This window comes from Grus americana, chromosome 3, assembly GCF_028858705.1.
Source record: "Grus americana isolate bGruAme1 chromosome 3, bGruAme1.mat, whole genome shotgun sequence".
Lineage (NCBI taxonomy): Eukaryota > Metazoa > Chordata > Aves > Gruiformes > Gruidae > Grus > Grus americana.
The window spans coordinates 103,172,764-103,195,098 of NC_072854.1; the positions used below are offsets into that span (position 1 = coordinate 103,172,764).

Sequence of the window (22,335 nt, forward strand, 5' to 3'; positions counted from 1 at the left end):
AGCAAAGATTTGCTCTGCTCCAAGCAGGAACCCGACTACACGAGGACCAGCAGTGACAGCGAGGGTGCAGGCTTGCATCCTAACAACGCCGTTTCCAGCTTGTGCTCAGGCAAGTGGAACCAGCGCTTAAGCTGAATGCTAAAAGGCTTCAATCTTCTGCTTCTTTCCAATTCACCTTCTGTATAAACCCAGGACTTTTTATTAAGAGCGGCACATTAGGGTAGTTACATCGCTAATCCGGGCATAATTTTAAGCTCAATGAAAGGCGATTTAAATGTCGAAGGAGTAGGAAAGCAAAGGGAGGCACAGAAGAGAGGAGGTGGAGAGGAATGAATTGCTTAGAATACATTTTTTAAAATGTATTCTTGCCAGTAAATGATAGAAATAAATCAGCAGTATGAAGTCACTGGTAGCGGGATTTAAAATAGAGTTTATGACCATTTGCTAAGGGGCCAACATAAAGCATAAGCAAAACTAATAAAAATATAGCTTCCACGAGCAATGATAACGTTAAGCTGTTGGAACAAATTCTTTGATTTAAATGAAATTACACTTCTCCAAACATAGACTACAGGCGAATTTAACAAAATCTCTGCCCCAAAAGTTTTACTGTCTAACCGCTCAATGATTGGGGCGCATAACAAACAAAAATGTGCAAGTGAAGTTTGTGCACAGCAGAAATACGTGGATACCTAAATCTCTTTGCCTCACTTGAAAAAAAAATTTTAAAAAAAATCTCATTTTCTGTGGAGAACAACTGAACAATTACAGTCTTTGTGTAAGCAGTTCCATGTTTATGTACAACCACCCCCCCATCTCTCTCCCCATCTTTTTATTTTCTTTTTATTTTTTAAACTGAGGATACTTTTTGTTGAATAGAGGTAATTAGAAGAGGCAAAATGCTGTGCTGGTACTTCAGTTTGAACCTAGGTGGACTAGAGAGCTGTAGAAGAGAAGTCAGAGTTGGTCTCATGCATATGTTTTCATCAACATTCACACAGTCTTGGAATCTAGTCTCTGATGCTTTTCAGTCTTGGAGAAGTTGCCATGACACCATTTATCAAACATACTAGCAACGTACAGGTCAAAGAACACACTCTTTCCACGTCCAGCGGCCTGGTGTTGGGTTTGACATGCAAGAAGCACTGTACCAAGCTGCGAAGAGCAATGAAGTTAGCCTAGCCCGTGGACTGAGATAACCCCTTAAACTTTTCATCTCTTAAAACTTTGGTTTACATTTCCGTCAGGTCACAAGCAAAATCCATTTGGTCATGTCAATCCACAGATGACATAGCTTGATCATAAAAATCATCAGAGAGCTAAGTACAATTGGTAATCTCAACAGCAGACAAAGATGCTCTAAATTAGAAACACGTGGGTGGGTTATGCATCTCTCCTATCTGTCTTCAGTAATTTATCCACTAAGTATTTTTTTTATACATTATTCTTAAGTGAATATAAAGTGAAAACAAAAATAGCTCAGCTAAGACATACTAAGAAATAAACATTAGCGGGATGGGCAGAAAAAGCAAGAGCGGAAGTGAAGCCTTCTCAGAGAAGGACCATACAGTCCACAAACATCTAAGAGATCCTGTGGCCAGATCTCTGCTTCGTCTCTCAGGAGACAGAAAATCCAAAAACTTTAGCACTGCTAATATTGAAATGGCTTCCCCCTGCCCCCCTTCCTTTCTCTGGGATTTTTTTGAACCTGGATCTTATAATTGAAAGCCAGTGGATTAAACATAACACATCAAACCACTGTTAACACCCAGTCTCCTGCAAGGCTGAATCCTAACAACTCTGTTTTCTGCCTACAGTATGTGCAAGCAAGTGGAACCACCACATGCACTGCATGCTAAAGGCCACAGCCTTTGTCTTCTCCAAGTTCTGTCTATTTCAGAGGCTAACATGCTGCAATTAGTCTAATTAATGTGAAACAATGAGCTGTGTTACCACTTATCAAATTGATTGTTCCCCTATCAAAACAAAACAGGCTGGCTTTTTGATGTAATTTCAAGAGATGATTTGAAATGTCATGTTGCTGCAAGCCAATTACCTTATGACTGGAGTCACGGTCAACAGAATACATAATTAGCACGAGTTTGGGAAGGCTGCTTACTGCTAGTATGCTAATTAACTGTCTTTTGTCATAAAACAAAAAGGTTGTAGCTAGGGTTGTGAAATAGGTCTTTTTTATTTACATTTCTCTGTGCTTATCAACGTGAGGCATGACAATGCAAAAGAATGGAAAATTTTAATTCCGCTACTTCAAATTAATACTGAGCTGGAAGGTCAGGCACCGTGTTGGACTACAAGCAATGCTCAACGCTTCCGTGTGCGACGCGCAGGCTGCACCCTCTGCCCAGAGCACGGTAAAACGAAGCACCAAGCAAATCTCATACCAAAGAGCTGCCGAGCAGCACCTACAAAACAACCGATGGCACTCGATGGGTACCCGATGCTCCTTTCCAGAAAGGAGGAGAATACCCGCGATAGCCCGAGCGTGCCGGGTGCCGTCCTGCCAACCCCAAACTGCTCCACCACGCCTCTTCAAAAGCACCTTCCAGAAAAGACTAAACTACAAACAAACGATGTTATTACTTCTGCTTCGGCACGGTGCTCAAAGAACGCTTAACGAGGGCATGCAGGATAGCAAACGAACCCTGCTTGTGAGTAAAAAGCTTCATAACTCAGCTGCTGCCACCTCCTCTCCGCTGCCTCATTTGTGTGATAAATTTTGTATTCCTCAGGCATTCGTTAAAGAGCTGATCCTGCAGGGCGCTGGGTGCCCTCTATACCTATAGGTTTCGGGGGAAGCTGAGGAGCTCATTACTTTGCAGGATAAAGATCTACCAGAAAGAATCCAAACTTAAAAGCCGGCTGTCAGCGGCTCCTGCTCTGCCCTCTCTCATCCCAGCTCCGCTCCACGTGCTGCAACGTCGTCACACCAGGGTAACGGAGGGCAGAAATTAGCTTAGTGAATCATCACTAATTCCAACCAATTTAAATTCCGGTTTTCTTTTTCCTGCCTATAATTCAGCACTTTATCTAAGGTTTTGCTTGGCCTGAGCGACTCCCGAGAGCAAGGTCTGGGATCGCTGGAAGTTTTAATGATGTTGTTTCGCTAACAGCTGCTGACTTACGAATCCTCCTATTTGTCGTAAACCTGATTTTGTTTCCCTGTGCATGCTTCATTTGAACCACTACAGAGATAATTCTCGTGCTTCTTGATAGCCTTTAAAAGCAAGGGAGACGTGTAAATCACTCTATAAGAGAGAGGAGAAATTAAGTGTTCAAAACCTAGATCAAAAAGTTGTCAAGCCTGCCTTTTCTGAAGACTTCGTTTAAATTCAAACCCAGTCTACTCCAGGTTTGCACAAAGAATCGTTAAGCTTCAAGTCCAGAAATGACATCGAGTGGCTCACCTTTCAAATCATGATATGAAATCAGCAGGCATTCCCAAGTTAGTTTCCTGATTTCTCTCTCCCAATCTGAGCTGAACTCAAAGTGCAATAAAATTAGGTATGTGGGCAGGAAGGCTAGATTTTTATCTTAAATGATGAGACCTATAACGAACAGGAAAACACTCATTTCTTCTGGTGCTGTCATTTACTAGAATCAACATCATCCTTCCTGTCTTTATTCAGCAGAGAAAACAAAGCTAATCCCAATTTCTAAAGAGCTGGCTAATAAAGGAGTCAAGGGATCATTAGTCTAATTAACTCATTCCTGTTTTCAGTTTACATTTCATTATGCTATTACACTCTTTGAAATGTCAATTTTTAAATACCATAGAAAACTGTTTAACATATAGACATTATGTTCAACAAATCTAGGGACATATAGAACAGTTACTCAATATTAGTAAATTAATAGTATCCAGGTACGCAACTAAACATCTCCCAGCTAAAGCATTACTGTAAACTTCATGTATTGATACAAAAATCAGGGAAATATTTCAGTGGCACTTGGCCCCTTGCTTTATGGTGGTGCTTTTGCTACCCGAGTATTTTGTAACACTCGGGTAGATGTCCCCGCGTCCGCTTTTGGTAATCAGACCATTTTAGTCTGAACAAAAATAAATCAGGATACTAAGCTACAACTTCCTGCCAGGGTTTTTTTTTTTTTTTTCTTTTTATTGGGTGTCTTTCTATAGCTTAATCTAATGAGCCACTTACTGTACTTTAAGTCAATTTTTAAATTGATTTAATGAGTCATTGAGCCATTTACTGTCTTTTAAGTCAATTTTTAAATAAATGCAACTTCTGTTAAATTGATGGTAACTTCTGTAACCAGCTGTTTGGAAACAATCAACCTGAGTTAACAGTGCAGGCTTGTACTGCTACACTTGTGCAGACAAGTACAAGTTTTATAAACAAGTAAATTCTTGATATAGATGAAATACTAGATAAGAATACGTGCGTGCACACAAAAGCAATTAGGAAAGCCTGTAGGCACACGCACAAACACACATTTGCCTGTGTGTACCTCTGAACATCTCGCACGCGCTGGCTACCTACTTGCTGGAGAGCAAACATTTTTGCCTAACATTTAATCCAGTAAGTCACTAAACGTGTGTAACACTACACAGGACTTGTCCCCGAGCATCTCCTGGATTAATTACATGCCCCAATTAGACGTATATCACAAACTGCTGGACCACAGCCTGAAGTATGGCGACATTTTGCCAATGTGCTTCCTTGTCGTGAAATGTCTGCAGGAGTTTGGGATACCGGAGCAATTCAGCTGGGCACGACTGGCACTATCTCCTTGGTATCCTCTTTTCCAAATGCTCCACGATGAGATGTCCCCTCCAAAGAAGTCTTTTCTCCTACGAATTTGCACAGCACATACACCAACTATCATCTCGGTAGCTGACAGAATCAGGCTATATGTGCCAGAGTACACCCGTAACGTTCTCCCAGTGAAAATGCCAGACATAGCGATTCCTTTGTATGTATTTTAAGGGATGCTAATGATTTGCTTGAGCTGACTCCAACTCATAGGCAAAATGAAGACAGACACATTGAAATGGGAATGAAGCATGACAGCAGCTCTTACATAAATACGATCCAGGCATCAATTATATCTGCTACAGCCTGGGCCCAGTTATTAGTCATGCTAGATAACAGGTAAAGAGATCTGATCCTTACGTATATCAATCTTTTCTTAGGTGTCCACGATACACCAAATCACTTTTTTTAAACTTTATGACGTCATCTGGCCCTTACTGACAGTAAAAAGCTTACTAGGTGATTCCCTGGTTATTTTAATTTCTGAGCACTGGAATTTGGTCTTCTGAATAGCCTGGACCCTGGTGAGTCCTCTACAGCATCTCTACAACATCCGCCAACTGTGACAGTGCACTAACGTAAGTTTAGCTCTTCTGTCCTATAGGTGCTACGGAAATGAAGAAAAGTTTGTTTCAATATCCACCTGTTCAGTCTATCATGGGAAAAGAAGTCCTTGCTGATCCCTAGAAAATGGAAGACGTGACTAGATATCCCACTGGCTGAAGGAATTCACGCAGCTATTCGTAATCAGTGGTTTTGCGTAGCTGTCCTTGCTGTTTGGGACGGAGGAGAGTTCAGCTTTAGACACCCAAGTTTGAAAAGTTTGTCTGAGAATACAAGCTTACATTAGAAATCTCTTACCTGGTGAGACACACAACTCCACCCCAGGATGAGACTTATATTAAGAGATATTTAGGCAAAATTTGAAATTAAGGGGAAAGTTGAACAGTGGCAACCATATATTACAGAATCTGTGCAACATGTGTACACGGAGCCCAGATCTGCAGGAACCAGAGAGGACGATACCATTCAGCTTTTTGTCACCAGCAATAACACACTTGAGGAAAAGAAGTGCCTTTAAAGAGATGTAAAGGAGGAGCATGAGTGCAGTGCATGGATTATTTTGAATGGCTTGACAGGGATTAAACCACATTCATTCATTAATGTATTTTGAGAAGGCTAATGAAAAATAACATATCTATCTGTTAAAAACATAACACATATATCTTTAATATCAGCTCTGCTTTAGGAGGACTGAATCCAGAGAGGAACCGTGGCTAACAAGGTACCTGATAACGCCCCCACAATAAGAGGTAAGCGTTAGCTCTTGTTAATTCATGTTCTTAGTGTTATTCGGCGTCGCGAGCTGACCCAACGTGATGTAACAGGATGTGGCATGCCAGAATGCATCACGACGTGTTCGGAATCGTAAAAGCAAACAAACCCTCAACAACTGAACTTCCCTGCAGCCCCTGGTATGGAGTTCGGCATTCCTGATCAGACACTGTCTTAGCTTTATTATCAACGTGTTATACCTCTTGTTGGTTGTTCAATGAGTATTTTCTCTCATCTGTTTTCTAAACCAGCCAAAGCAGGTCAATGCATCTTCATTTAAAAACAAAAGCACACAATGCTGCTTAAAGCTTTGACTGACTGCGGTCTTTTATTTTCTTTCCCTCCGTGTGTTTCTACCTGGTATCACCCAAATCTAGCATTGACAAGAGAAGACCAAGGCGATTAGGAGATGCACACTGTTATTTTAGCAAATCCCTTAAAAAAAAAATAAAAATATATATTTGGACTTGAAACAAGCCTGAAACATTAGAGCAAAAGCTAGTACAAAAGCAGGAGCTACGGCACCGTCTGCCCCGTCTAACAAGGTGTTGAGCACCGAAGCCCAGGGGACTCTTGGTGCTCTCGCTGTGAAGATTAGACAAGAGCACTCGCGCAGGACACAGCAGGAATATGAAGGGACATGAAGTGAGCAATCCCAGCAGACAGCCTGTTGAAATGTCAGTCAGGCACTCTGCCTCCACCACCTTTCACAGAGCTAAACATCTCTTTATGTCAGAACAAATTGGGCGATCCTCAAATCTTTTTTTCCTCTCCCCTGACTTCAATGCGACGACGAGCGCTGGGAAGGAGAGCGGGAGGGAACGCGCGGAGACAGTTCAGTTCAGTTCACATGAAAGCGCCCTGACACGCTACAAGACTGAATACTGATATTGGCAACTCTTACAATCTTATCAGAGAGGCAGGAGCGGCAGCAGCCGACGTGCTACAGACCTTCCCCCCTTCCAATTACGCTGGGTGGCTGCTCTGTTCCCCAAGCATCCCGTGATGTCCTTTGAAAATAAACTCCTGGGCTTGATCAAAGGCCACAAAAGCAAACGTGTCGTTTCTGTATTTACAAGCATATTTACTTTTGTCATCTTTTTCTTGTTTCTACTCCTACCTCCCCTTGTTAGTCTGTTAAGGAGATCTAATTTTAACCGGCGTCTAGTTCAGTGCTCAAATGGAGACTGGTGAGTGACCACAATCTTATCTTGAACAATATGGTTTCACTTGCAAAATTCTGTACAGGGTGTTTGGTTGGGTTTTTTAACCACAAAAACATACACGGAAGTTATTTTTACAGCACAACAACAATAAAGAAACTGTCCCGCTGACTTCTGTGAATGTTAGAGAGGTCTTAGTATGATTCTATAGAGATACAAGAATTACTTTGATTTTTTTTTTATTCGACTCAACACATGAAACATTGCCTTAAACATGATCAGACAATTTTCATTCTTAACAACAACGACAGAAAAAAAGCATCAAAGGGAAACAGAAAATTTAACCCAGCCAAGATGAAGAACTCTTGAAATGACTGGAACGCCTGCCTCCAAGAACAGCAAGATTAAGCTGCTAGTCTACCTTTAGGTTATAAAGGTGCCAAATAATAAAATTTCTTCTAACAAAGTAACTATCTAAAAAATCCAAACATCCCCTCACGCACACGAAAAAAACCACCATAAAAATTGCCAACAAAAAATCTGTGGTTTTAAAAAATGCGAAGTGAATATTCAATAAGAAAATATAATTAATTGGTCACCATCATGCCTAGCCATCTACCTGCTCAGATCACAGGTTTATTGCAAGCATGATTATTTGTACAGAACGATCAATTTCTAAGACTTTATTCTGGATAATATTTTCTAAAAGTTGCCTGAAAGTTCTAATATTAATTGGTGATCATTAAAGATCAGATGCGTTACAATTTCAAGTTTCTATTTATGACATTCAGGTAGGTAAATGCCTGTGTGTATGGTGCAGACATTACCAGACCATTTACTGCCCATTACCACCAAGAAAAGAAGCCCATACTAGAATAAACTGTGCAGCATTTCTGGCATTCGTTAAAGGAAGAAAGCTTTATAAGAAAGAAGAAATACCACTGATTTTTACAGGTGTTTAATAAAGATAAGCTGAAAAAAGGGTTCCTATTTTAAGCTTGGTGATAGCTAAAAATGCATTCAAATATGTTCAAAAGCAATCTGAAGCCTCCTAAAAATGGGTGTTTAAAAGTATTCAAGAAAACAGTAAAAATGCAAATAATATTTGTCACATTATTGTAGGATATGGGACAAAAATGCTCATAAATTCAAAGAACCCTGCTGAAGCAAACCGCATTTCATTTAAATATGACATTATTTGGGAGTCATTAAAACAGGAATAATGTTTATCGGTTGCATTGTAAAGGTTACTGTGAGAAAACAGCAAAAGCTTGCCCACAGTAGAATGAGTGGTGCAAGGGACAGTGAGCATAACACCCTTAATTTTAGTTGTTGTAGCTGTGCCACAGGAAATAAAAAAGACTTAATGTAATTGATAATTCACTACTGTAGAAATACTACAGTGAGAATAATGAGGAAGCACCAGTGTTTTCAAGAATCTCGGTCCAATATTCTAATGTCCTTCATATACATTACAATGAAATTGATTTTAAAAAAAAATTAAAAGAAAAGGGTGCCAATAGCGACTGCTGACTTTCCACTCAGAAATGCATTCAGTCCTGACAAAGAAGAAAGCATACAGTGCCTTGTGATTGCTACAAAAACAAACTGCCATCATCCTTTCGTTCAACCACCTTTCCTGTTTTGTTTTGGGTTTTTTTTTTAATGTGGAAATATAAACCCACCTAATGGGACCCTTAGGCTACAGAGAATTGGGCTAATATGTTGGGTTTAATATAAAGATCTGAATTCTCACAATTAAAAGAGAGACATTTTCTAGCTATAGCCATGAAGAACCTTCTGCAACTGGAGTTGAAAAGCTTTTGTTTACATAGACTTACACAAGTCTGTCTCTACTCACTTCTAAAAACATAGTGAAATAATGCTAAAAGACCCCTAAAACTCTGGAGTTGCCATTTTGAACCTCAAATTGTTCCCTGCAGTCAATCAGCAGCATTAATTGCTGGTTATTTGTACATGGAAATCAAGATGTAGATGCACACTGAGGCCTTGATTACGCAGACATTTAGTCAGTGGCTTGACTATTGAGAGTAGTTTTTGGAGAAGCAATCAAATTAAGCATCCCATTAAACATCTGATGTAGGTAAATCAGCTCCCAGGTTTTAAAATTTGATCTGTCTTGCTTTCCTCCATCTATTAGATTCATTTGTATAAATCGATCATGCACTTGCCTTAGTCTTGCCTTAATTCTGTCAATGAATTTAAACGCACCACATACAGCACTTTTATGTAGTTTAAATTCTGTGAAGACCCATTATGGTTCCAACTAAAAATAATTCTGCGTTACACCCTGCTAAATTGGTGGCTCGCCTGGAAATGGTGCCAGTCACCTGGACCGTCCACGAGCCGGTCTCTCTTCCAACCCACGTTGTGACTGGCCCCTGCCGATACGTATTGAGTCGTGCGGTCCAAGGGGATGGAGAAAAGGGCTGAAATGTTGGACTGCCTCTTAATAACAAGGCAGAGGTCCCTCAGACAGGCACACGTTGCTCCCCGAGTCAGCGGCGCTGCTGACGCCACCTTTGTCGGCAGCTCTGGCCAAGCAAGGGTTTGGGTAGGACGCAGCAAAACGCTGGCCAGCCACACACAGTTCTCACCTAGCGCCTTCGATCAGAGCTCAGCATTACCACTACTCAAAATATGTTTCTACCAAATGTCTGTCTGGTTTTTTTTGGTGGTAGTACAAACTGCATCACTACATTTTCCCACCTCTCAGACAAAACGCGTGGCTTTTCCCGAAGTTGTTCTGAATAGAAGCCAAAATAACGCCAGCAGGCTTTTGCTGAAGAACCTCCACAACTGGCCCGATCTGCATTGGTCCACGTGGTACACAGTCTCCCAAAATCTTCACGTGGCCTACACCAATTTGTATTCACGTTATTTTCTTTGAGCTTGAAATGCATTTGTGATGTTCTCTCTGAAGGCTCACAGTTTACATAATTCGCCATTATTCCTGCATCACATACTGCTCCACGTGGTGGGCTAAATTCTTCACCGCGGAAGTGGTCAGGCACGGGCTTAACTTTAAGCACAAGAGGTCCCTATGAGACGTCTGCGCTACTGCTCACATGCTATACTTAAGCACACGCTTATTTACGTTGTTGTGCAATAGCCGATACCTAACGCATCTTCCTGGAGCAATTAATAGTGGACACACAATGACTACAAGTAGAAGCAGGGTTATTGTCTCCACAGATTTGCACTAACATACCGGTGTCTCAAGACATCGCTTCATTTTCATAACAAGGAGGAGATTTAATTTCTGCGGATTTGTGTAAAAAGCAATTTGGAAACTTTGCAACAGTGATATTGCTTCCCATAAATGCCAAATTGGTAAAAACATCATAAGAGGCAAACACGGCACATTTACAATATAATTTTTTTTATCTTAAGTACCAGCATTATTCAAAGACATTATACTGCTAAGTATCCAAATAATTCATTCATTTTAAGGATCGAAAGCATAATATTATTTTGTTAAATTAAGCTCTCTCTTTTCCAAATCCCTCTTTTCCACTTACACTGATGCAAATAAGGCATCTGAAAGTGCATCTGTGTGTGAGGCTTTTATTTTCAGTTTTCAGTGTTTGTTCTGCTCCAGTTGGGGTGTGCACTTGCCTTCTCGCTGAGTACCGAAACCCCCAAATAATTGCAATAATAATTGTAATTCCCTGCTTTAGATCATGAAATGAGCCTCAGGTATCATCACCTCATGCCCACCTTCCATTGCTAGCAGGAAGGAGGAGGTCGGCGAGGGAAAAACGTCGCTTACCTTTAGCTTACTGGCACCACTATAACACAGTATCTCCAGTTAAAAAAGAAATTGTCATAACTAAAAATGACCATTTAAAATGATAGCAAAGATCAAAAGTTCTGACCATGGTAGGCTGGGGCCGGGGGGAGTTAGGGGGGAACGGAGCACAGACAGTCCAGTTTTAAGCGCACCCTATTAATTGATGAACATCAGGACTTTGTGGTCATTTAACACTCCCTATAAATGAAGACTTGATAACAGTTATTGATCTCAGCTTTCCTGGAAGAGGATCCCTGGGCTCAGCAGTGAGCAGTTCTGCTTCTCTCAGTTCATAAATACAAGAATAGAGCTATTGCTCAAATGCCACCCTAACTGCCGAAAATGAAATAAAAGTAAAATTTCAGTGCAGTGTGGAAGCAATATAGGTGTATTTCCACAGGGTTTTTTTGAGTAGATAGCCCAAGGTTAATACAATCTCAAATTTCCTTATGGGAAATACAGAATTGCCACAGCTGACCCCGGCTATCATTTGAAAATATTTTCTTAGTGAATGTCTGCTCAAACCATAGAGGTATATAAGTTACTGTTCTTATTTATTTATTGATCTCCCTTCTGTTACCATGGAACTTGAATACCCCTAAACATTAATGAATTCAGCCTAACAACACAGAAGAAAGGACTACAAGCATCTCTGCTGCCCAGGCAAGAACCTGAGGCAGGGAATGGGAAGCGCTGAGTTGTCGCATCCCCAACACAACTGTGTCACAAGAAACAGCTGGAAACAGCTATTGTCTCTCCTGTTTTATCCTTCTGTCATTCAAAACCTTTCCCCATTTTCCTTCTTTCTAGCTTTTTCTCCCTAAAACTCTGCTATTCGCTGGTCAAATCAAAACCCGATTTCTAAAACTTTCTGTGATGCTGCCAGAAGCGCCTACATTACCGATAATATATTATCACATGATTTAAACAGAGAAAATTAATCCCCCCCCTCTCTTTCCAGCTCCTCTTCCCCAAAATCAGAAAAACAATCTCTACATCTTCTGACCCCCGGTTCAGATTAAACTCGGATGTCAAAGAAAAGACCTAGAAAGAGGTGCACGTCCCTTCCAATACGGATTTAAGGAGAAGCTACACAAGTAGATGAACTATTGAACTCAGTCCTCTATCTTAAAAATACACATTTCATTGGGATGGTTAATGCACGATATAAGTACCCAAAAGATGTAACAGAATTCTGAAAAATGAATTAAGGACGTATCGCCATCTCCAGCAAAATAATAAAAGTAGAGAGATTAAGAGGCAAGCATATCTTTTTGAATTGTAAAATAGGTTTATAGGTCTTCTAATAACAACTTTTACTCAAACCTTACATAAATAGGCTTATATGATACAAATATTATGTGGGCTATGTGGAAACTACAAGGTCCCTAATCATGTTTAGGGATTACTTGACAGAACAGAGACATTTCATTCCTATTGGACCTAGGGATTACAGCAAAGAAACATCTAATATTCCATTTTTTAATTTCATGCATTTTTTATTTACCTTTAATGATGCTGTATATATTCATCATCCTGAAATATTAAAACAGTATGAAAAAAGTAATAAATTGGTGGAAAATTTAGGGAATGGGAATGCAACAGCACGCAAATCATACACTATCAAGTGCTTGATACACATTTAAAATTACTGCCTAGTACAGCAAAGCCAAATTCCTGGCAGATTTCTCAAGCGCAAAGTCACAATAAGAAGATCAGCAGAACAGACTGAAATAATAGAATATTCATCCCCCTAATCCATATGCAATTCTTTAGGGCTTTTTTTTAACAATGCATATGAGGTCTGACTGTATTCAGGATTTAAATAAGTTGTCTCTCTCTCTCACACACACATGCACACACTCACTCTGTATTTTTGTTAAAAAAAAGTATATACAGTTATCATTTCTGCTCTACTGCACCCACATTGACAAGGTTAGCACATCTCCTCACACCTCAGATGAAACAATGGCATTTTAAACAACAAAACTGTTAAAAGAAATACATTTATTCATACCATTGAAACCTCCTGCAACAGCTTTGTTGGAAGAATAGGGTCCAGTTTGCCTGGGAAAGGGATTTTTTTTTTTTTTTAAAAACTTTCCTACTTAATTCTAAATAATTACTGGTTAATTTAAAGCGATTTCACGTTTAGTTACTGGCAATAAAATTTTGAAACTAGTATTAAATCTTTGAGCTCATGCCTTTCTCTCTAGACAGATGAAATTTTAGATCTAGTATTGTATAAAGGGACAGAGACCTAGAGACAAATCAATCACCACTCAAAAGACAGATGCTGATGATAACAACGATACATGTAGAAAACATTCATGAGACTAGGTGATGGGGAGGTGTAGTATAAAACTCCCATTGCCATGCACGAGATTACGGAATTACTTTCAAGTAGTGCAAAGCCACAACTGAGTTATAGGTGTTCCTCCAAAGAGGAGTATGAAGAAATTCATACCCTCTCATACAGGCATAAGATCTTGAGATCAAGCGGGTTTCGCACAGGTTCAACTCTCTGATCAGGCTGCAGAATATCAACACCACAGACGGGTGATATAAAATGAAGATATAAAATGAACATACCCAAAACATAAGACATTTGCAACAGTAATATACATGTGGACTTGCTAAATAAAGGTGCCTACGTGTGATAATTACAATGACCACATGCAGAAGCAGCTTTCACAACCATCATGACAGGTCTCGTCACAACTCTGTTAGTGAGGTGAAGGAGCGCTAGGACAGGTGATGGTACCTGGAAAGCCATCTGGTAAGTGAGAAAGAGCAGCCACATCCTGTCGAAACCCGAATATCAGAACATAGCTACATGCTCTTTGTAGCAACAGGTCCCACGAGCAATAGCCCGGGATGCAGATTGCCGCCGAACATTCAGCAGAACTTTGGGGCTCTACCTGGCGAGGGACGTGCTGGTCCAACCCCTTTCAAATCACACTCATGTGTTATCAGCCACACTGTGACATCAGTTGACCTTGCTATTCAAGTTGCAAGGTTACTGTTTTAATTCAATACAGACTAAACAAGCAATGTAAAACACATTTCATGACAGATTTTCTTTTTGGTAAGCAACCTGCTTTTCTTTGGTAAGAACCTGCTGTGATTTATGCAGCTGTGACACCAGTACCTGCTCACATTATGATGCGCATCTACTGACACAGAGTCCAAATTTATTGGTGCTTATTGCTTACAGGTATCTAATTATTATTGATAGTTTGGGGGAAAAAAAGTCATAACCATACTGAAATCAGCAAGAACAGTCCAGCAACAACAGGGCTAGAATACATCCATCCAGTTTGTATATTTTGCAGGCCCGTAAGCAAAAGAATAAGCATTCTTAGAAAGGATTTGATCTGTACTAGTGAGAAAGGTGTTAAATTGTAGAAGGAAATAAAAGACAAACGAACATCAAACTTCTGCTAGCAAATATGATGAAGAAGCAGTGTCTATTAACGCACACTGAAGTTTGGAGAGAAAGCCTGACAGATGCCCTGCAGAGCTGCATTGGACCAAATCTGAATCTGAAAGGCACAGGTGGCAGCAGCTTTGCTGCAAACATGCCGCAGTTTTAAATGACAGGGTAATTAAGTAAAAATACAAAGTACCATTTCATTTGGGGGGGGAGATTAAAAAAAAAGGCTATAGAAGGAAGCAGAGATTTATTAAAGAGGAATAAAGAGCACCCAGTGAAAATTAGGGTATGCCTGAAATACATTAGTGCTACTCTTCCTTCTGCTATCCTGTATTTTACAGGACATTACGCATGCCTGTATGAGTCTTTATTTTAGTGAAGACAACAACTCCTTGTGATACAGAAGGCTAGAAAAGGAGAGCTTTGGCCCAAATTTCAAAACTTTGTTCCAAAGCAGAGAGCTACTAATGCTTTTTTACCAGTGTTTGTAAATATGGTGAACGCTTTTGAATGTACGAAAGAAATACTTTGTTTCCTCATACTCATTTGGAGAAACGCTTCAGCCACCTTCTTTAGAAAGTTTAAAAGCGAGCAACGTGAGATACATATTTGGAATATGAAAGTTTAATCCTACTCATTAAAACATGACAAACTTATAATTAATTGAGAATGGAGTCAATAACGAGAACATCCTTCAATGTAATGTCAGTACTATCAGTGTGTAATATGGGAACACGTTATAGAAAGTGAAGCATAATATGGAAGATTACAAGTCAGTTTAAAAAAAAAAAGAAAAAAAACTGTCTGAAAGTTTTTCCTTGGGTCCAATATTAAAAACACAAATTCTAAATCCTCAGAAGTTACATTTTCCTGGTCATCAAATGAGATAATACATTACGTTGTTTTCCCGTGATGAGGAGTAAGTCAAGGTCTTACATTGCCTGATTAATCTCACAATCAATATTTAGAAAAGGTTTCTCTGAGCTAATCAAACTTGACAAAAGCAATCTTCAAACTATGCCACATTCACTGATTTGTAAGATCTCAAACTTGTGTTTTATTAAATGCAGTTTAAATTAGCAACAGCTCTAAATCCACCTGCTTATGACACCCCCTGAATCTCACAGACAGTACATGAGGTAGGTAAAAAGAAAACGCATGCAGATCAAAATTATTAGGACAAATTTTACGGGCTTTTTTTAAATGAAGGTTGCCATTTTAGTTTTAAGATAGCAGCCAGCTACATCCCTATTGCTCACATTATGTTGCATTTTGGGGGGTATTTTGCTGATGGTATTTAGTTTACTTTTTTCTTCTGGAGTTAACTGCCTTGACTTTACTGGATAAGGTACGTGCGATGATTCCTCCAAATCATGCTTATTTCTTGATACATATGAAAGAGGATAACTTTCAATACAGACTTCTATGTTGTGACGGTAGAGCTGTTACCACGAGGACAACTAGTAGGGAAACACTACAATGCTGGTAGGGAACGCTGTGGGGAAGCACGTAAACACCATCCCAATCTTCACTTTCACTACCAATTAGCGTTGGGAGCTTCCTTTCCTTCTGTGAGCAGTCACACGTGTGCGAACAGGGATTTTCCCATGGTTTGAGAACGTGTTTAAGTTTGGTTGCCTAACTCTCAGCACTAAAAGAGAGATTCCTGAGTTAGCATAGCTGAGCAGGAGAAAGAAAAATATAGGAGAGGTGTAAGTGTTAATCCTCTACTGCAAATATTCCAAAAGAATATCAGGTTTCCACCTTATTCTTCCTCTCGAGTCACACAATTTCTGGATAAGTTAGTTTCTGAGCTACTGACTCCCCTCTATTTCCTCACGGTTGTGTGCAACAGAAACTGCGTTTCAACATAGGCAATGTCTATGATCAAATAATATAATACTCCATTTGCAAAGACTCACATGTATGAGAAGTTGCTAGTGCAAATCTTTTTCAGACCCAAGGAAGGATATCCAAATATTGGGTAACACACTCTGACTGGGAAGACTATCAGTGAGTTTCTCTATTTGTTTATATAAGTGGGCCAATGCTTTTTAGAGCACTTCAGAGCACTTAACTAAAGCAAACAAGCACTTGAACTTTAAATATCTAGCAAGAGAAGCTATTGACAAGTATGACTTTACTTAGTAAATCCTAGTATCTTTGTGAACTTTCACTCATACAGTCTCTTCACGAAGAGAAGCACCAGGCTCTTATCTCAACTTCAGCTCTGTTGTAAGATTAAGAGTGAGAGGGGTGAGCAGCTGCCTATCCCCCTTTTATTTCTTTTTGTTAAAGCAAGTGGCTTTATTTTTTCCTGCATGGGGACCCTGGGCCCACACTAGTCTTTAGAAAGCTGTTTCCGATTTTGAAATCTTATTCTCTCTCTTATCTGGCCGTTAAAGCAGGGTTTTTCTATCTTATAAACCTCCTTTTCCACTCCTTGCTATTCACAGGTAGCTAAGCCTTGATTTGGGAATATTACATTTACCAAACACTATCCTATTAATTCCCAACAGGTGAGTAACGCTGTGGGAATAGCTTGCTATGCTCAGTAAAAGGATGCTTTTGGTAAGTAGTTTTGTAAAGGCACTAGAGTCACGTGCATCTTTTAGGTCTTCAAATATCCTCCAGCTACTGCATTATGTACAATTACATCGGTCATTTCCTGACCTAGATTGGTGCGATCTGATCCATGTATACCTTTCTGCTGAGATGTCAGCATCCAAACGAATAATCTGAAAGATTATTCTGTAGCTTTGGACAGTATATTTTTTTTGAGACGTCATGATTTCATATGGGTCAGGTAACACACAACTTCATAGCTGGACTCTGTCGAATCAAGTTTGCTGTACCATAGTAGCTACGCTCTGAGAAACAGTACAGACTTATGCTGTTTGAAGAAAGGCCATTTTCAGGAGAATGCCACCTACATATGCCAGGTCAGCTCAAGTATTAAGCTGGTCCTGAGAACCACCAAAAAGGTGGTGCTTAAAGCAAGCTCTTCCATTCAGTAGCAGGTACAACTCAATTCCCTAAAATCCTGCAGCGCATTTTGATTTTTATTTCTGTCCAAACGTGGTTTGCATGCAGTCTGTGTAACGTGGCAGAAGAGAGGGGATAGAATAAACCTTTACTTTAATCTGGTCGTTATTTCCCTTCTCTAAGATAGTAAAGTATTTTTAAGCTTTATTTTGGAGCTCATTAGCCACATTGGGATTTCATTTCACTAGTATTAGGGGACACGTCGCACATCCTGAAAGAGTTTACAGAACGGTCCATACGTCGCATACAAGCACGTGTCAGGGGTGGTCTGCCTGTGTACGTGTGAGCACTTGCACAGTTACGTGCACACGTGTGTGAAGCTGGTGGTACTGGCTGTTTGGCATTTGTACTGGCTAGTCTGGTAACGAGCATTCTACCAATCCTATTTTGTTAGGGGGAAAAAAACCAAAACCAAACACGCACAAGAGATGCAGTTAAGAACATGAACTACTCAGTGCTAACACATCAGTCTAGGGAAAGTTCCTAAAGGAAATAGCTTTGAAAATTCTTTTAAAAACCCTGCAAGTTATAATTGGGTTTTAATGTATAAAACGGCTGAGTAATTTAAAAGTTTGGAAAAGAAAACAGTCTTTCCTAGAGTTTATGAAGTGATAAGGCTGTTTCTTATAATGATTAACTACGAATCCTGATTTCAAACATGAGTGTCTGCTAGCATATGCTCTCCACAGCTGACACTGTAAGATCATACAGTTTTATCAAATTAATATTCCAGGACCCAATTCTGATATTAAAACCCCATTCCCCACCTCCCACTTGAGTAAGTGCCTTGGTTTCTACATAAGTATTTCTTGCTTCCTACTCTTAAACAAAAAGTGAAATTAGGATTAAGCTTAGTTGTTGGGGTGCTCTGCTCCTGATGCATTTTGGTCTACTGAATGAAACAAGTTATATTTGGATGTACAAGACATATTATGGCATTCCCACTGGAAAAAAAAAAAAAAAAAACCAAAAACAAAAACCCAACAAACCAACAGAACAAAACAAACACCAAACAAAACAAAACCAACCCAAAACCAGAAAACTAGTAGCATTCAAGGATAATGCAATACTTACTCATTTAAAGAATTTTTTTAGTAGCGAATGCATATTAGAAAGACAGATGAAATACAGCCAGGACAGCATAAAGCATGTTTTTGGGTAAGAGTGTCCCAAATAATATCCCATTTTAGAACTGTGATAAGACTATGAACAAGACTATGACAAAAGAAAATGTAATTCAGTTTTGAACACACTGCAAATAAGTAACAAGATCTAATTATTTAGAAAGCCCTTCAAGATCCCATGGCTTTGGTCAAAATGAGTTAAAAGGGTGAAATTAAAGAATGGAAGAAAAATTTAGACAAGATGAACTGAGAGAAGAACAACAGAGAACAGCAGTGAAAAGATACAGATCTAGGGAAAGTACTTGTCTACTTTATTCTAATAATAGAGTCATCAACAGAGTATCTGTATGCACTAACACCTAATTTGAGCATCCTGAATTCTGATCCTGATTTCCAGAGGTGGCAACTACATATTAAAAAAAAAACAAAAAACAAAAAACCAAACTTAAATTTCTCATTACTAGAAATAGATTGATTTGCATGAGAAAGGTGCAGAGTTAGATTCCCATTTCATTTATGAATATTAAGATTATAAAAAAGAAGTCTCAAAGTAAGTCCTAATTCCCAGGTTCACACTTCCCCCCCATGTTGGTAACGGCATCATTGCCCCGGAACCCGGGAAACAACACATGCAGGGGCCACAGGGAAGAGGCAGTTTGAGTCAGCCCAGCAAAAACTGAACAAGGGTTTAGGAGATGAGCACGAGAACTTGCAATTCTGTTCGCTATTCAAAGACAAACAAATACAGAAACATCCAAGTGGAAAACATCATCAACAGTGAAAGACCTGACTGACTTTTATGGCCACCTGAGCACCTGACTACACAGGTCAAGGGCAAATAGTTCAACCCAGTCAGAAACTTGGGACCGTTCAGTAGAAGGACCTGCTCATGAGGAGCAACTTCCAAAACTGCGGTTGTGCTCCATTTTTCTGCTTCTCATTAGTTTGACTCCCTTCAGCAAAACCTGCTGGTACAGATGGTCAGCTACTTGGTTTATTTTTAAGTATGTGAATGTAAAATGACCAAACAAACACGAGTTTACTCTGGTACAAAAGCTAATTGCCAGAGTAATCCAACATGGCGTATGTTGGGCACAAGAGATGATAGCTGATATTCCACAGTCAGCACATTTTGAACTGCTTGCTGGGTTTCGGTTTTAAATCGTTTACTAAATACTAACTTTAGCCATGGTTTGGGGTTTTTTTGGGGGGCGGGGGCAAGTGGGTGGTGTTAAATTTAATATAAGCAAATCACCAAGGTATTAGAAAAACAGCAGCTAATTTACTTGCTGCTCTAGAGAATAACTCAGGGATCTAAATTATTGTTTTCCCATGCTTCCAGCTCTATGCTAAACATTAGGTTGTCAGAATTGTCTTCATCCCCTGAACACTACATGTGAAAACTCTTATTTTTGTGTTCTAACACTTGCTTATATAGTGAAGAGCCACCTTAGTGTTCTTCAAAACCATGCTGAAGTAGGAGACCACCCTTTGTTTTGAAGGTAAGAGTTTGGTTTACCCAAGACAGCAGCCTGTCAACTTCTCAGACCTTCAGCCACTAATCTCTCTCTCATCTATAAGCGTCTAACACGCATTTCCTTGTTTTAACTTACTGAACATTTACAGCAGCCAAAATGCATTTACTTAACACAACTCAAATGCTGTCTCTGGTCACCCTGGCCTCTTGGGAAGTTCAAGAGCAGGACCCAAATTTGAAAGGTTGGCTTAAAGATGAAGCGTGAGCCATTGCTGTGCCTGAAGCGATACGCTTCAGGAGACAAACCAACCCCCCCCACTGCGGGCTGCGGTCTCCCACCACCCCCGGCAGCTCCTGCGTGCTCGTTCCACCAGACAAATCGCAGAGGAGAGGGAGCGAACCCCCTTCGTGGACTCACCATCCTTTTCTAGTCACATTCACTACGCATTGCATTAGAAAATCGTAACGGTGTTAAAATATTTTGGCAGGATTTGTTATGGCCAGATCACTCACTTCCTTTGGGACACACAAAGCCTCCTCTGGCAATGAAACAGCCCAAATGTCAGCAAATCCTATAGAACAGAAAACGGTCTGTCAATGTAAAGCCTAAACGAATCTCCAATTAAACAAAACAAAACTGTATAACATAAAAATGCACATACAGAGGAAAAAAACACCCACCCCAAACAACCTAGAAATGCTCACTTTTTATTAAGGTGGGATTTTTTCCCCCACCCTCCAGAAAGTTTTTAACAGCATTACCATGTATTCATCACAAGGTGCTATTAGAGCACAAGCTCACTCCAAGTGTTACCAATTCACGGACAGATTAGAGGGCACATTAATAACGTAGTTAATATGAAGTGTTTAGAGCCTTTACGTCGGTGACAAATACGACTCAGCCAAATTTCCTGACCATTGAGGCCACGGAGGAACAATTTGGTAGATTTCATCAACAGTTCTAATTATGTTCCTGTCAAGTCGAGAACAAAGTAATCCATAACTGGGGGGCTGCTCGGAGACAGTGCCACGCGAGAGTAATTTATGCCCAAGACACAGGGCCCTCGCTGTAGTTAGTGTGCACAACGCTTGACTAACAAGTGGGTTCACAAAAAGGAATTTATTAGGGGAAACGCAGCCCTCCAGCTCTGCGCGGCTCGTCAGGTGCGGGCTTAGGAGGAGTTATGAGGCAAAGTCGCCTTGTTTATACAAGCATCCAAAGTCCACGCCGGCCTCGGCGGGTTTTAAAATGCAGGATTTCAGCCCAAGGCGTTGCACAGGCTTCTGCCGGAGGCACGCGAGCCCGCGGCCAAGGCCAAGGTGCGACCCGGCGCTTTTTAAAACGTTTCAATTCTTGGGACACCAGCAGCAGCACCTCAGAGGCTGAGCGGTACCAATGCCCTTTTGCGATCCTATAAATAACATGCTAATGAAAGAGGCAAAGGGATTATTAGTAACAGTAAACTAAAATGTCACAATACACGACGCATTTCTTACCGCAGCCCAACTGGGAAACAGGCTGAGAAAGGGAAGGAGGGAGGGGTAAACGGGGGAGAAGCTGTCATGTAATTTTGAGTCATTTTCCACTGTGATCTATATTGGGATGCGGTTTCTATCCTTTCAAACAGGATCATTTTATATATGACACTCTTACTGCATTTCACGAAAAGGTAGGAATGTCTCCCTAGCGCTAGGAGAAGTGCAAAGCCTGGCCTCAGTCATTCAGGACTGGCTACTTGCACGAGTAGTAAGATGTTAAAGAAAATAAAATCATGCTTTTCAAATGTAATTAAGAATAATACCTCTAAACACAGGGAAAAATAACATTATAAAAAATTAGATTCATGGGATAAATACAAAATGCTTAATGGGTTTTAAAGCATAGTTTTCTGAAGGTAGCTGTGGGCCTACACCACTGTCAGCAGTTTTAGATTTTTATTTAACAAGACAAAACCCACAGAACTTAAAGTCATTTTACAGCCCTTTCTTTGATAGTGAATAAACAAGCTTATAAAAGCGTTACCAGCTAACCAAAGCGGCAGCCTGCTTCAGCAGACCAAACGCCAGCTCAGATAAGGGGAGTCCTCAAACCGAGGACCCATTTCAGAGACCTCCTTGCTCTGGGAAGGTTGCCGCCTTCACCCACCA

At 40.1% G+C, this 22,335-nt stretch overlaps 1 protein-coding gene across 22 annotated transcripts in view; it reads right to left on the reverse strand.

Moving 5' to 3' along the window:
* ESRRG (estrogen related receptor gamma) overlaps positions 1 to 22,335 on the reverse strand; it is a 407,282-nt gene that overhangs the window by 214,968 nt on the left and 169,979 nt on the right. For 5 of the 22 annotated variants that reach the window (XM_054818985.1, XM_054818997.1, XM_054818986.1 and 2 more), the window contains one exon: positions 20,701 to 20,759. The exons of the other annotated variants lie outside the window; for them this stretch is intronic. In XM_054818985.1, the coding sequence (XP_054674960.1) occupies positions 20,701 to 20,759 (59 nt within the window). The remainder of the gene's footprint in view (positions 1 to 20,700; positions 20,760 to 22,335) is intronic. 22 annotated transcript variants of the gene reach the window in all.